Here is a 17,065-nt window from a genome sequence, read left to right on the forward strand (position 1 = left end):
ATATGAGCCAGAAAGAAAGAAAGAAAGAAAGAAAGAAATGAGCCAGAAAGAAAGAAAGAAAGAAAGAAAGAAAGAAAGAAAGAAAGAAAGAAAGAAAGAAATGAGCCAGAAAGAAAGAAAGAAAGAAAGAAATGAGCCAGAAAGAAAGAAAGAAAGAAAGAAAGAAATGAGCCTGAAAGAAAGAAAGAAAGAAAGAAAGAAAGAAAGAAAGAAAGAAAGAAATGAGCCAGAAAGAAAGAAAGAAAGAAAGAAAGAAAGAAATGAGCCAGAAAGAAAGAAAGAAAGAAAGAAAGAAAGAAAGAAAGAAAGAAAGAAAGAAAGAAAGAAAGAAAGAAAGAAAGAAATGAGCCTGAAAGAAAGAAAGAAAGAAAGAAAGAAAGAAAGAAAGAAAGAAAGAAAGAAAGAAAGAAAGAAAGAAAGAAAGAAAGAAAGAAAGAAAGAAAGAAAGAAAGAAAGAAAGAAAGAAAGAAAGAAAGAAGGATAAATTCCCGTTGATACGTGTTTGTGTAACAAACATGGCGGATCTGAGTCATTACAGTTTTGCAGTACAAGTGTACTAATTTAATTGTTTTTTATTAATTCAATTTAATTGGTGTAGTTTAGTAGTATTTAGTATATTTTAGAGCAGTGTTTTGGGGGCTCCAAAGACTGAATGTGGTGATAGATTTATAGTTACAAAGGTGGAATTGAATTGGTATTTTTTTTATCGTCATTTTTATCGTTATCGGGATAAATGCCAGAAATTATCGTGATACATTTTTTAGTCCATACCGCCCATCCCTATAAAGTGCACACACAAACACAAACACCTCATCACTGCCGGCTTTTAATTTTCCAATAACAAGACTCCAATTTAATTCCGGTGCCATGCTTTGATATGCTAATTAAATGATCTTATCTACTAGTTTAATTACTTTAAACAGGGTGTAGGAAAATGACTCCCACAAAGCCCGCGTTGCAAACAAACACTTCTCTTGACACGCGCAGGCTGCATCCATAAAAAGAGACTCTATCAAAGCTGCAGAGGGCTTATTTTCCCCTGACATCCCCCTCCCATCCATTTGCCTCCTCCACCTCCCACACCACCACCACCCCGGTGAAACTAGCTCCCTGTGACGCTGTGTTGTTTATGTCTGCAGCCACTACAAAAGCGCAGGACTCCCCTGAGACTCCTCTGCCAAATCTGCCGCATGAATTATGCATGGCCATGCTCTGACCCTGCGCCTCTCATCTCTATTAACACAAACCTGACAAACTGCACACACGCTCAATAGTAAGCATTTGGAAAAGGATGAGCACAAGCACAACATAGACGCATCCTGGAATGGAAACACTTAAAACCTGAAACTGACTTGAACGTATAAAGTCAGATAAGATGGGGGGAAAAAAACAACCTTATACAATAAAACCAGCATCTCACATCAGGGATTCCTCATCTGGCCTCAGATATTTTATCACCCATTTGACTTTCAATTCCCCCTCTACTCTCCCCCTCCTTCCATCCCTCATTGTTTCCTTTCCTCTCCTTTTCATCCCGTGCTGTTATCACTCCCAGCCCATCCTCACCTCGCTGCACCCCTCCTCTGTGCACCATCAGTGACTGAAAACAGATATAATGAAAGTGTAATAAATAGGGTTTTTACAACTTAATGGCCCTCCTCCTACTAAAATCCCCTTTTCTTAATCTTAGAGGGGAAAAAAGCAATGTTTTACAGCAAAAAGATAAAAATTGTTAGTCCAATTTTGGCTCTGAGAAATAGGGCTGGGCGATATGGACCAAAAGTCATATCTCGATATTTTCTAGCTGAATAGCGATACTCAATATGTATCGATATTTTTTCTGTGCCATAATTGGGGTTTCCCCCAAAGCATTATAGCATAGCATCTCTGTTAGCTTCATTTTTTTCTGAGGCAAACCCTTAAAAAAACAGTCAGTTTTAATAAAAAGCCTCGTGCCAAATGTCACACAGGTACATTTATTAACAATTCAATTCAATTCAGTTTATTTGAGAAGGGACAGTGTACATTCATATACATTTAGAATTAAAAATGCAAATGCACCCAATTTTAGCCACAGAGCTAGTTTCCATTGGCAGTCCCCCGGAGAGGTCTGCACAATATAAAAATGTATAAAACAAATGAAATAAAGATAAACTGCCTGCATATATAGAATAAAAATGCTTCTTGAATAAAATAAAACAAATATCCCTTTCCTGCATAACAATTAAATTAAAATACACTGTGCATTTAATACAATGTAGACAGTAACAGGCAGACTTTTCCACTGAGGTTGACAGTTGTGCAAATAACAAAACATTTGTGCAAATCTCAAATAAAACATTCAAGTCAATTTGTCACAAAATAAGCTATATCAAAATCATTAAAAAAAAAAAAAAAAAAAAAAATGTAATCGATATAAACGATATTTTCTCGTACCATATCGCGTTTGAAAATATATCGATATAAAAAAAATTTAAAAAATCACTGGATTTGTATGTGTATATTTATGTATGTGTATGCATATGTGTGCGTATATATATGTATATATATTAAATATAGTAATAATGCACATATATATACCTTTGGTTTCTACCGTCATGGTATCAATCATTAATATGTGTGCAGACAAGGTTAAAAAAAAAAAAAAAAAAAAAAAAGGAAAATATATCGATATATATTAAAATATCGATATATCGCCCAGCCCTACTGAGAAAAGAAAAAGCTGTGCCGGATGATATCAGTTTGTCAAATCAAACAAAGCCGACTGGAGGTGATTCAGATTTTGCAGATATGGCCTAAGGTCTTTATGGCAGAATTTTTGAGGAGGCTAATTGGAGGCGGCACTCTCAATCAATCACCAGATCACATTAATCATTTAGATAATCTTCATTAATATGATAAATGTGTCTGAATCCTACTACCAGGACTGAAGCAGCAGCAGAGTAGGCCGTATATTTTCTCTGTATTAACAGCCTGTCTCCAGCCACATGGACCCCTGCTGAACCGCGGGGAACCCCCACCTCCGCCACCACCGCCACCACCTCCCCACCGTCTCTTTTCCTCACATATACACACTCACACACGACCACAAGTGCTTCTCCACCTCTCTAGTCACCCTACATCCACATTAGGCTCTCAAATCCTCTCTTTCCTCCAAACCCCTCATGAGCACTGGACCCCGGTTTCACGTCAGCCCCACAATGGCACTAAGCAGGATTTAGGAGGCTGAGGGAGAATTACCCACAGGAGATTAGAGCTCCCTGTCTGTCTGCCCGCACACCCGAGTCTGAAGTCGAGGTGAGGTTCAACTGCAGGACAAGATATCAGCTTAGGCGGCGTGTTGTTGGGGCTTCCAGCTGATTTTGTTGTGACATGTTGGTATGGCTCTTCGCAGGAAAACATAAATGTGCTGCAATTAATCAAATTTTGTTTTCCTTTCCTGATTTTTGGCTTCTAACAACCATGACATTTTTATTAGGCGATGATGCTTTATTCTCATCCGGTGAATCTCCATCTAAACAGACACTCCTTTCCACCAGAATGGTGCATTTAGTTTAGTTTATCTTTACATTTTGGCAGGATTTTAGTCATATTTTTCCCTTTTTAACACCAGGAGCAAAATCTGATGATGAAAAAAAAGAAAAAAAGACAAGTTGCCACATGAACATGGTTTACAAAGTCAGTGAATGTCGGAGGATTATATGCAACCTTTGTCAAGATGTGTCACTCTGAAATAAAAAAAAAGTCAACTTCTCATTGTTACAAAAGGAAATGCCATTTTTTTTTTTTAGATTTTAGATTTATTTATTTGCACAGTTAAAAATTACACAAATAAAAGTAACAACTTTTCAAATTAAAGTGCAGGAAGAGGCGAAAACTCAAAGAGCTAATCAGGTGCCTCCACCTATAGTTAACCTAAAATTTAATATCATTCTTATAAAAACAAAATATAAAAATGAGCAATTAGAAATCTATATATAGAAATAAATGAAAATTACAAAGAATTTACACAAAAGAAAAATGATTGGATATGTGAATAACGATAAAGAGTACAATTTAATAATTAAGAAACAAACAAAAAATAAACGACTAAATAACAAACCAAATGAACACAAACAAAAAATAATTTCAAGGAGATTACACAAGACGATAAAATGTGTCAGTACATCCATTAGTTATGCCGCAGCAGTTCCATATACAAAACAAAAATTAAGCCATCAAATAATCATTAGTATTAATCCTGTATTCATCACATACAGTTTTTAAATTTCATACTGATTTATTTAGTAGTTGTAAAGATTTTAAGGCTATATTTGTTTGTACTAATGATGTGGATAAAATACTAATTAAGACAAGCTCACTATACAGGACTGTCTCAGAAAATTAGAATATTGTGATAAAGTTCTTTATTTTCTGTAATGCAATAAAAAAAAACTAAAATGTCATACATTCTGGATTCATTACAAATCAACTGAAATATTGCAAGCCTTTTATTATTTTAATATTGCTGATCATGGCTTACAGCTTAAGAAAACTCAAATATCCTATCTCAAAAAATTAGAATATTCTGGGAATGTTAATCTTAAACTATTTCAGTTGATTTGTAATGAATCCAGAAAGTAGGACATTTTTGTTTTTTTAATTGCATTACAGAAAATAAAGAACTTTATCACAATATTCCAATTTTCTGAGAAAGTCCTGTATATGCTATACAGAAGAGAAATATATTTAGGCGCATATACTGTTGCACATTGTAATTGTGACACTACTATGAGATCCTAGCATGCAGCATCAGCTTACAAACATTATTCTGTTTTGCAGTATAATGGCTCAAGTGAAACTGAGCTGTAGTCAATAAAGGTTAGCTCTATTATCAGTCCATGTTAGTGACTGGCAGGCCACTACGCAGATATACTTTCCAAGGGCTTTCCCTTGATTTTTGTATTTTTTTTCTGTCTTCAGAGGAGTGGGAGGTCCCGTTTGAAGAGATATCAGACCTGCAGTGGGTGGGCAGCGGAGCCCAGGGCGCCGTCTTCCTCGGGAAGCTGCACGGACAGGAAGTGGCTGTGAAGAAAGTCCGAAACATCAAGGAGACCGACATCAAGCACCTGCGGAAGCTCAAACACCCTAACATAATCACTTTCAAGTTAGTAGAAATAAAGAGCTGGCTTATTAGAACATTGTAATATACAGGACTGTCTCAGAAAATTAGAATATTGTGATAAAGTCCTTTTATTTTCTGTAATGTAAAAATGTCATACATTCTGGATTCATTACAAATCAACTGAAATATTGCAAGCCTTTTATTATTTTAATATTGCTGTTCATGGCTTACAGTTCAAGATTAAGATTCCCAGAATATTCTAATTTTTTGAGATAGGATATTTGAGTTTTCTTAAGCTGTAAGCCATGATTTCATATGATTTATTTAGTAGTTGTAAAGATTTTAAGGCTATATTTGTTTGTACTAATGATGTGGATAAAATACTAATTAAGACAACCTCACTATACAGGACTGTCTCAGAAAATTAGAATATTTGGATTTTCTGTAATGCAATTACAAAAACAAAAATGTCATCCATTCTGGATTCATTACCAATCAACTGAAATATTGCAAGCCTTTTATTATTTTAATATTGTTGATCATGGCTTACAGCTTAAGAAAACTCAAATATCCTATCTCAAAAAATTTGAATATTCTGGGAATCTTAATCTTAAACTTCAAGCCATAATCAGCAATATTAAAATAATAAAAGGCTTGCAATATTTCAGTTGATTTGTAATGAATCCACAATGTATGACACTTTTGTTTTTTTAATTGCATTACAGAAAATAAAGAACTTTATCACAATATTCTAATTTTCTGAGACAGTCCTGTAGAGTGAATAACGAAGCAAAATTAGGTTAGTTTCAAGTTTCATCCCAGACATTGCAAGAGCTCTCGTACTATTTTTAACATACCTCTTTCTCCGCTACCGCTTTCTCAGAGGTATCTGTACTCAAGCTCCTTGTTACTGCATCATCATGGAGTACTGCGCTCAGGGACAGCTCTACGAGGTGCTGAGAGCGGGCAGGAAGATCACTCCGTCCCTGCTCATGGACTGGGCCATGGGCATCGCCGGGGGCATGAACTATCTTCACCTCCACAAGATCATCCACAGAGATCTCAAGTCACCCAAGTGAGTTTACCCGACCTTGTGAAGGTTCACCATTCCCTGCAGCTCCCGCTTTGATGTAAACAGTTGAGGAAAGGATACACTGAAAACTAAGTCCAACACAGGTTGATCATGATTTTAACCCCCACACAGTTTTCAGAGCTTTGGAAAGAGGGCACTAAGAAGCAGAAGGGTTGCAGAAATATTTTCTTCTTCTAAAGTTCACCTACAATACATCAGGTTCATCTGGTGACCTGCAGTGGGTAACAAAACCCTCAATTTGGAGGTCATTTTTATAGAAAGAAACAGGAATAAACATTAAATATTGTATTTAAAAGCTAGGATTAAAGGATAACTTTACTCCCAAAAGTACTGACTACCAAACGTGTGGTCAGGTTTTGATATGACTGAACATGAAGTGATAATGTGTCATGTGTAGGCCTGTGTTGAAAAAATTGATTTACCAATTCCTAAAAATCGATTCATACGTCTAAAGATCGATTTTTTTTTTCTTTTTTGTTTTTTTCTTTTCTTTTTTTTTCTTTTATTTATTTATGTTTTTTTTTTCATCATTACATTACAACTTTTGGTTATTTTTTTGTTTATCCCCAAAAAAGTAATGTTTTGTTGGACACGAGAATAACTGGTGCCATGTTTTTGCCTTTAAATATGTTTAAAGGTATGAAAACATTAAAGTTTCAGGTTATAATTGCATAAATTGTCTATATTTCATTACTTTATATACTGTCTTCTTGGGGTTACATTTGCAAGAAATGCTAAAAACCAAATGCTCAAAAATTAAAAACCAAAATACACCGAAAATGGAACAAATAAAAACGGAATGTGGGAAAAAATAAAACCGATTTCATCCGTCTCTGTTTCCTCCCTGGATCTGTTTGGTAATTCTGACCCACATGATGTTTCTGAAAGCAGTTCTATCAGCATTCTGGGAGCTGATTGGTCCTTACAGCATCATTAGCTGCAATACTTGCTGTTTAATCTCAATATAATACTAGTAGCAATATTTTGCATAAATACAGTCATATAATTCATGCAACAGCTCAAAAAACTGTTTTAATAACACTAACCCAAATCAATATCGGAATCGAATCGAATCGAATCAAATCTTGATAATCGATTCTGAATCTTAAGAATCGGAATCGAATGAATCGATCCCCAGCCCTAGTCCATGTGACATCTGAATCAAACTGATTTGTTTCAGTGGTTCAATGTTGGGTTTTTTTTTACACCACCAAGCTCAAACAGCTAAATATTATGAAAATCCAATGTTTTATTTCAGCATGCTGATCACCTACGACGATGCAGTGAAGATCTCCGATTTTGGCACATCCAAGGAGCTCAGTGACAAGAGCACCAAGATGTCTTTTGCCGGGACTGTGGCCTGGATGGCTCCCGAGGTGATTCGCAACGAACCCGTCTCTGAGAAGGTGGATATCTGGTAGGTGTCACCACGCCCGCCGATAGGGGGGGGACCAACGGGTCTGTTGTCCCGGGCCCAGGGTAGGGGGGGGGGGCCAGAACTGAAAAAAATAAAAAATAAAAATAATTCTCATTAAATTATGGAATCATTTTTCAAAATGTTTCAAAATATGGCCTGTTTGTGGAAAAAATATGTAGTATTTGAGTTACATAAAGGCTTGTTATTTGTTTTCTTCCTAATTGTCCTTGTGGTCAAGAACCCCCAACACAAAAATGGTTTGGCCGCTGATCAAAATTTGATGTTATCATTTAATTCAACCATTTGAATGGTCAAAATGTCCGGTCAGCACAAGTCCGGTGCTAGGAATGGCCAATATTTTACCGTTCACGATATACCGTCAAAAAAATTCCCCGCGATAAGAATTTGTCATCTTGACGTTGATGACGTTTTTGTGTAAAGCTGATTTATGGTTCTGCGTTAAATCAATGCACAACGTACGTGAAGGAAGGAAGGAAGGAAGGAAGGAAGGAAGGAAGGAAGGAAGGAAGGAAGGAAGGAAGGAAGGAAGGAAGGAAGGAAGGAAGGAAGGAAGGAAGGAAGGAAGGAAGGAAGGAAGGAAGGAAGGAAGGAAGGATGGATATGAGCCAGAAAGAAAGAAAGAAAGAAAGAAAGAAAGAAAGAAAGAAAGAAAGAAAGAAAGAAAGAAAGAAAGAAAGAAAGAAAGAAAGAAAGAAAGAAAGAAAGAAAGAAAGAAAGAAAGAAAGAAAGAAAGAAAGAAAGAAAAATGTGTGTAACAAACATGGCGGATCTGAGTCATTCCAGTTTTGCAGTACAGGTGTAACTCATTTAATTGGTTTTTATGAATTCAATTTAATTGGTGTAGTTTAGTAGTATTTATTATTCTTTTAGAGCAGTGTTTTGGGGGCTCCAAAGACTGAATGTGGTGATAGATTTATAGTTACAAAGGTGGAGTTGAATTGGTATTTTCTTTATCGTCATTTTTATCATTATTGGGATAAATGCCAGAAATGATCGTGATAAATGTTTTAGTCCATACCGCCCATTCCTATCCGGTGCTCAGAAAAGAAGAGAAAAGAGAAGAAGAGAAGAAGAAAATAGAGGCCTCAGAGATTCTCTTTATATTTTAAAAAGGTGGTGACGGTGAAGCTGGAATTAATAAAGTCAGCGTAGAGCAAGGTAAGAAACAGTTACAACGTTTACCAACCTTGTAACTTAACCTAACTGGTTAGCACAGCGGTCAGCAACCTGCGGCTCTAGAGACGCATGCGGCTCTTTAGCGCCGCCCTAGTGGCTCCTGGAGCTTTTTCAAAAATGTTTGACTTTTATTTCCTTTTTTTCTCCTTTTTTTCTTCTTTTCTCTTTTTTCTTTTTTATTCTCAACATTTTGACTTTTTTCTCAAAATTTTTACTTTTTTCTCAACATTTCGACTTTTTTCTCAAGATTGTACTTCAACATTAATCTTGACATTTCTACTTTTTTCTCAACATTTCGACTTTTTTCTCAAAAATGTTGACCTTTTTTCTCAACATTTCGACCTTTTTCTCGACATTTCAAATGTTTTTCTCGACAATTGCGAATTTTTTCTTGACATTTCGCCTTTCGCCATTTCCCTTCATTCTAAGGCTTATACATACAAAGCTTTTCATTTTTTGCGGCTCCAGACATATTTGTTTTTTGTGTTTTTGGTCCAATACGGCTCTTGCAACATTTTGGGTTGCCGACCCCTGGGCTAGCTCTAATGTTAACGTCCATTAGCTTGTATAAAAACCTGAAGAGCAGAGGGAGAGGAGAGGAAGAGGGAGAAGGAGAGATCCGGGCGCAGGGGGGCCCATCTTAGATTATTTTGTCCGGGGCCCCGGCAGGACTGTCAGCTGGCCTGGGTGTCACAATCCTCCCAAACTGTCCTTTTACGGTTTCGAACTCTCGAAAATCTCCCTGGTCTTATCGGCCATTGAATCACCCTGGAATCTCATTAGCTGCAGTCTACTACAGACCAGAGCGAGGGATCCTTTTCCCCCGAAAATCTATTCAGAATGATGTATAATATCTCATTACATGAAATTCTATAGGGGTCTCTGCCGTATCTGATGGGTTGTCCTATGTTAAGCCATGATCAAACCCTGCCGCATTCTCTGTCTTTTTTTTTTTTCTCCTATACTACATCCCTCCATCCGTCTTTTCTCTCCGTCCTGAAAGGAACGCTGGCTAATTTAATAATTGATCTGCCAGATGCTGCAGTGCTCAGGAGAGGCTGGGATAACCTTCCAAGCCTTCGGATGGCTTGGCCCTGAGCCAGCAGTGCATTAGCTGAGATGTGAAAATAGGATTAAAAAGCTTTTGATGCACAAAGAAAGCAAAGCCTGGGCGTGGAGTGTACATTTTTGTTTAAATCTATGCAAATCGCTTGACAGTAGTCCACACCACACAAAAAAATGTCAGGGGGAGATGCTTTGGTTAAGTATTGTCATATGCTCAACATGTTTTGAATCCATTTTGTATTGCAGTGCTATGACAGATGGTACAATTTTATTTATTTATTTATTTGTAAGTCCATACAAAAACACAGTTACATACTAAAGCAGAAATATTCTAACGGTGAAATAAACCAGCAATACTAACAAAATAAAAATATATCAGTTAGTTTAAATAGAACTATTTTTTCCAACAACTTGTATTCTTAACAATCATGAATATGTATTTGAATTGAATTGAAATCTTTATTTCGAGCATACAGAAAAAAAAAAAAAAAACTATTTCACAAAAAAAAAAAGAATACAAATAAACAGTCATTAAACTAAATCAAAAGGAAATAACCTTCATCAGAATCAGAATCAGAATCAGAATCATCTTTATTGGCCAGGTTCGAACATTGTCCAACAAGGAATTTGACCCCGGTAATTTCGCTCTTTGGTGATAAAATAAAATAAACAATAAAACAAATGTGGTATTTCTATGATACAGAATAAACAGTATAAACATTTAAGGTGCAGCAGTTTGAGGTAGAGAGAGAAAATAAAATAAAATAAAAAAGGACATTTCTGAATACAAATAAACATAACCTATTTACAATTTTACAGGGCAATTATACAAAAAAAATACAAAAGATTATACAAAGAAATACAAAGAAATACACAGTGAGGGGTGCCCTAAAAGGAGTAGGGGGAAGTAAAAAACATATTGGGTCCTAAACCTTGTTTCTACTTCAATTTTGCTTGGAAATAGAAATAAGAAAAAAATAAAACAGCAAGCTTTACGTAATCAAAAAATTATACCTGCTATTACCAGAGCAATTATAAATAATATACATATATAACATATAACATATATATTTATATATATATATATATATATATATATATATATATATATATATATATATATATATATATATATATATATATATATATATATATATACACATCTTATCATAAACAATATAAAAACAGTCAATATTTTGACTGTTTCTTTGAGCTAAGAGTAGAGTTAAAACATTTTTCAAAAAGCCTGCATTAAGCTCCAGCTCCAGTAACTGCAGCTTCTCGTGCCAAACAGATGGAAAGCCCAGGTCTCACACAGACATTTGGAAGAGAAAACATAATCTCAGACAGCAGAGGTATTAATATTGTGACCTTTTAACGGGATGGCACTGAATGCCTCCTCCAACGCATCACTCAAGGTCAGGATGACAAAAGAAGATGATTGACAATGTCGTCCCGGCTGCAGATCTCCAAGATGCTACTACAGAGTACAGAAACACCAGTTATAATTCAGGCTTTATTTCTGCTGGTCCACAGATGTCAGTCACTGCTACCATGGAAACGTGTCTCTCAGGGACATCTGGCAATAGTGCGACAACATTTTCATGATTAACTAATTCACTCTTGGCAAACAAAGTAGAAGGAATATTTTAACCTTTTGGTAGCACTGTTTTCATTTGATCTTTTTCTGTACGTACCAGAGATGTATTTATTGTTCATATAAGGAAGGAAATTGTTTTACATGAACACTTTATGTACAATACTACACTGGAGTCATGTTGTAGTAGGTCATTTATTGTATAAAGCATATTAATCACGCAAATTATGGTTTAAGCAAAACAGTCAGCTGAGTGGTCTTTAAGTTGGGATGCCTCTCTGTGTCAACAGACTTTAGTTTACGTTAGGGATGGGTGGTATGGACTAAAAAATGTATCACGATCATTTCTGGCATTTATCCCGATAACGATAAAAAAAATACCAATTCAACTCCACCTTTGTAACTATAAATCTATCTCGCTCTCAGATCCGCCATGTTTGTTACACAAAAACATCATCAACGGGAATTTATCCTTTTTTCTTTTTCTTTCTTTCTTTCTTTCTTTCTTTCTTTCTTTCTTTCTTTCTTTCTTTCTTTCTTTCTTTCTTTCTTTCTTTCTTTCTTTCTTTCTTTCAGGCTCATTTCTTTCTTTCTTTCTTTCTTTTTCTTTCAGGTTCATTTATTTCTTTCTTTCTTTTACGCTCATTTCTTTCTTTCTTTCTTTCTTTCTTTCTTTCTTTCTTTCTTTCTTTCTTTCAGGCTCATTTCTTTCTTTCTCATTTCTTTCTTTCTTTCTTTCTGGCTCATTCCTTCCTTCCTTCCTTCCTTCCTTCCTTCCTTCCTTCCTTCCTTCCTTCCTTCCTTCCTTCCCCTTTCCTTCCTTCCTTCCTTCCTTCCTTCCTTCCTTCCTTCCTTCCTTCCTTCCTTCCTTCCTTCCTTCCTTCCTTCCTTCCTTCCTTCCTTCCTTCCTTCCTTCCTTCCTTCCTTCCTTCCTTCCTTCCTTCCTTCCTTCCTTCACGTACGTTGTGCGTGGATTTAACACAGAACCATAAATCAGTTTTACACAAAAACGTCCTCAACGGGAATTTATCGTTTTTACCGCGAGATGACAAATTCTTACCGTGGGGAATTTTTTTGACGGTTTATCGTGATCGCTAAAATATCACCCATTCCTAGTTTACGTCTATATTTTACTATATAAAGTAAGTAAAACAACACCATCTACTTATTCTATAAGATTGCAAATGCAGAGTTTCTATATAATATCCATCCATCCATTTCAGTCATTATCTGTACCCACTTGTGCCATCTTAGGGTCACAGGGGTCGGGGCATCATGAAACTAATTTCCTTTCATCATAGAACTAATTCTGCCTTTTATTTCCATTTTTTCAAATTCAAATTGACAGATGTGGAGTGTTGCTCTGATCTGTGGGATGAAATTCACGCAGCGTCTTGACATGACGTTTTCTCTTCTTGCGCATTGATATCATGAATCATGAGCATGGAGATAGCATAGAGCTGGAAAGATACTAAAAATAAATATAGAAGCGCAATATCAGACTACCACCCCCGATCCTAGATGTGATGTTATGGGCACCTTGGATACTGTAGGGTCACCATGGTAACGTTAGGAGTCACCAGCAGCAGACTTTCCATAGTCACCCTTTCCTCAGGACTGTTGTTCTTAAATTAAACAGAAACATTGAACTGTGATTTATTTAGCATCAGCAACTGTTTTTACATATTACCAGGGTTTCAGAGGTCCTGACTAATATTAGCTATTGTATTAGAAGTACATGTGCATTAATCTGACTTTTTTTCCAGAAAAACACTGAAGTTGTTTTTAAATAATTTAGATAAAACAAGATTTCACTGCCAATTTCTTCTCACTTTCCATCTTCTCCCTCCACATCAGCATCACGGTGTCTAAAAGATAATGTGCCACATGTTTCTGCAGGTCATTCGGCGTCGTGCTGTGGGAGATGTTGACAGGGGAGGTGCCCTACAAGGACGTGGACTCCTCTGCCATCATCTGGGGAGTCGGCAACAACAGCCTCCAGCTGCCGGTACCTGATAGCTGCCCCGACAGCTTCAAACTGCTGCTGAGGCAATGCTGGTGAGGAGAGAGCAAGGCCATGAGTGCAGAATAAAAGCAACCTTATGGATGTATAATTTATACCACAATTAGAATAATGTAAAATAGTGATGCACCGAAATGAAAATTTGTGGCCGAAACCGAAAACAATAATAAACACTTGGCCGAATACCGAATAACATACCGAACATGGTTCTTCGCAGTTTTTCCATTTATTTTGCCAATTTTTTCACCACTGCATACAGGACTGTCTCAGAAAATTTGAATATTGTGATAAAGTCCTTTATTTTCTGTAATGCAAAAATGTCATACATTCTGGATTCATTACAAATCAACTGAAATATTGCAAGCTTTTTATTATTTTAATATTGCCAATCGTGGCTTACAGCTTAAGAAAACTAAAATATCCTATCTCAAAATTATTATTTTTTTATTATGGGAATCTTAATCTTAAACTGTAAGCCATAATCAGCAATATTAAAATAATAAAAGGCTTGCAATATTTCAGTTGATTTGTAATGAATCCAGAATGTATGACATTTGTTTTTAAATTTCATTACAGAAAAAAAAAAGAACTTTATCACAATATTCTAATTTTCTGAGACAGTCCTGTATATCAAATAAATGTGCTTTAGGCATGCTTTTCAAAGAAAAAAATCTTTTACAAAATTACAAGGGAGAAAAATATTTATTGAACATGAACAACTGAACATTTCCCAGCATTTTTTAAATATTCCAGCAGACATTATACCAACAAAGCACAATAACTTAAAATAAATAAATTGGAAAAATCATTTTTAGGGACATCTTTGAGCTTACATTAGGCCTATAACTGAAAGTTTGAAAAATTGTAACATAGGCCTTAAAACAAAAAAAAAATGCATTTAATGCATTAAAGTGCATTGTGAAAAAAGTGAAAAAGAAGTGGATCAAACAAAATAAAGAAAAATAAAATCACTCCCTTTCCCATACAAGTATTAATATGGGAAAGGGATTGATTTTCTTTATATTTATTTTGTTTTATCCATTTCTTTTGCATCATCTAAACATGCCGTTTTTAATTGTTTGTTTTTTTTCCCCACTTATTCCACCGAACACTGAAAGTGTTTTTTTTGCTATTTTCGGCCAAATAATTTCAGTTACCGAACATTCGGTGCATCACTAATGTAAAAGAAGCTAAAGTGGGTAATGCCATCCAATGAAAGGACTGAAATATATATAACTAATGGGAAAATATATTTTAAATAGGAATAAGCTAATTAAGAGTAAACTTTTTGCAGGAACTGCAAGCCAAGAAACAGGCCGTCATTTCGACAGATCCTGCTACATCTGGACATCGCCTCAGCAGATATACTCTCCACCCCACAGGAAACTTACTTTCATGCTCAGGTAGGTTTCTTTTTATGCTTTTTTTTATTTATTTTTATTTATTTTTTTTATTGAGATCAATAGCCAAAGTAACAATGGTACATACATCTTCATAACTATTTCGAAGAAAAAAAAACAATAGAAAGATCACTACATTCAGTGACCGTAGTGTACCAAGGATCACTAAAGAAAATCACAAGTCAAAGATTTTTTCCCCCCTTTTTTTTAACCCCTCCAACATAGAAACATAAAAATAAAATAAAAATAAATGGATATAAAATTATAGCAGGATAAGAATTAATTACGCAAAAAAAGAATAGAAAATAAATAAATAAAAAGAAAATAAAAATAAATAAATAAATAAATACAATTAAAATATATAAATAAAATAAAATAAAGAAAGGAGAAAACAGCTCTCTTTTTATGCTTTTAACTGAATTGAATTATTTACTCTTAGTCCTTCCAGAAAAAAAAAAGTTGTTTCAATAGTACACCCTGAGACTTTTTAGTCTCGTTATGAAAAAAAATTCAGGGATGATTGGGGATTCATTCAATTTGTCTATTTTTTTTCCCATCTCATATTGTTCATTACTAGTTTAGACATTACAGAGGAAGCAGACAGACAAGAATTAAGTCACACAGCTTTTGATTCACAATCTTGTTCAGGGATTTTGAAATGTAATTGCAGGAAGATGACCCGTCAAGTCATCACATGGAAAAATAGATGAACACCGGGTGAAATTTACACGGGCTCTTTATGCCGTCCACAGCATATCACAACTGCTGACAGGCAGCTTGCTGTCAGGCTGCTGCCGCTTGTTTACAGTCTGCTGCAGTAACCACATGTGTGGTGCACAGCTGCACGGTGGCCTCACGGCCTCTCGGGAGCCCACTAATAACACCTGTCCTCTCCACTGCAGCCCAGTATCAGTGCTCCTTGGTTTCTTTCTTGTCATATATGACTAGTGATTTGTGGTCTTTTATATACAGTCTAGTCTGCGGGTCAAAGTAGGAACCTCTTTCCATCCCCCATCATATCACAGCGTGATGGAGGAGGGCGTGTGCCTACCTGAAATGCATTATGAATGTGTCAGACCAGGCCAAGGAGATAAAGAACAGGAGATTTGGAAAAGTAATTGTATGGAAAATATGTCTAAACTCAGTCGTGCAGGAACCACTTTAATGTAAACAGTTGAGGAAAGGATAAACTGAAAACTAAGCCCAACACAGGTTCATCATGATTTTTAACCCCCACACAGTTTTCAGAGCTTTGGAAAGAGGGCACTAAGAAGCAGAAGGGTTACAGAAATATCTTCTTCTTCCTAGAGCTGTGCGATTAATCGATTTTAAATCTAAATCGGATTTATTAATCACAATCGATGTTAAAAAAAGGAAAATCGGAAAATCGATTTTCCTTTTTTGCAGCTGGCTGCATTACAGACAGAGCTCATCTAGTCATCTTTGTTTGGTCAAGAAAATTGTAAATGTTGTCACTTTACTAAACTCAAGGAGGATTTACAGTATCTTTCAATTGCACTTCATTCCCAATAGGGAAATTTGTTTTTGCTATTTTTCTTTAAAAATAAAGATAAAATATTTGAAACAATTTATTCCATTGTCTTTTGTAGTTTTACCAAAAAAATCGAAATCGAAATCGAAAATCGGGTTTTCAGAGAAAAAAATCGGGATTTTATTTTTGTCCAAAATCGCCCAGCCCTACTTCTTCCCAAGTTCATCTACAATACACCAGGTTCATCTGGTGACCTGCAGTGGGTTCAAAACCCTCAATTTGGTGGTCATTTTTATAGAAAGAAACCAGAATAAACATTAAATATTGTATTTAAAAGCTAGGATTAAAGGGTAACTTTACTCCCAAAAGTACTGACTACCAAACTTGTGGTCAGGTTTTGATCTGACTGAACATGAAGTGATAATGTGTCATGTGACATCTGAATCAAACTTATTTGTTTTAGTGGTTTAATGTTGGGTTTTTTTTACACCACAAAGCTCAAACAGCTAAATATTATGAAAATTTGTGGTCTTTTATATACAGTCTGCGGGTCAAAGTAGGAACCTCTTTCCATCCCCCATCATATCACAGCGTGATGGAGGAGGGCGTGTGCCTACCTGTAACTGGGTGGGGGATGGAAACGCATTACGAATGTGTCAGACCAGGCCAAGGAGATA

General features: G+C 35.7%; 1 protein-coding gene across 1 annotated transcript in view; it reads left to right on the forward strand.

The window, feature by feature from the left end:
* The window catches only part of LOC133448310 (mitogen-activated protein kinase kinase kinase 12-like), a 35,456-nt gene that overhangs the window by 4,960 nt on the left and 13,431 nt on the right, over positions 1–17,065 (forward strand). The window contains exons 3-7 of the mRNA XM_061726711.1: positions 4,963–5,146; positions 5,988–6,179; positions 7,456–7,614; positions 13,373–13,531; positions 14,791–14,899. Coding sequence (XP_061582695.1) covers positions 4,963–5,146; positions 5,988–6,179; positions 7,456–7,614; positions 13,373–13,531; positions 14,791–14,899 — 803 coding nt within the window. The remainder of the gene's footprint in view (positions 1–4,962; positions 5,147–5,987; positions 6,180–7,455; positions 7,615–13,372; positions 13,532–14,790; positions 14,900–17,065) is intronic.

The sequence above is a fragment of the Cololabis saira genome, chromosome 8 (genome assembly GCF_033807715.1).
Source record: "Cololabis saira isolate AMF1-May2022 chromosome 8, fColSai1.1, whole genome shotgun sequence".
Taxonomy (NCBI): Eukaryota; Metazoa; Chordata; class Actinopteri; order Beloniformes; family Belonidae; genus Cololabis; species Cololabis saira.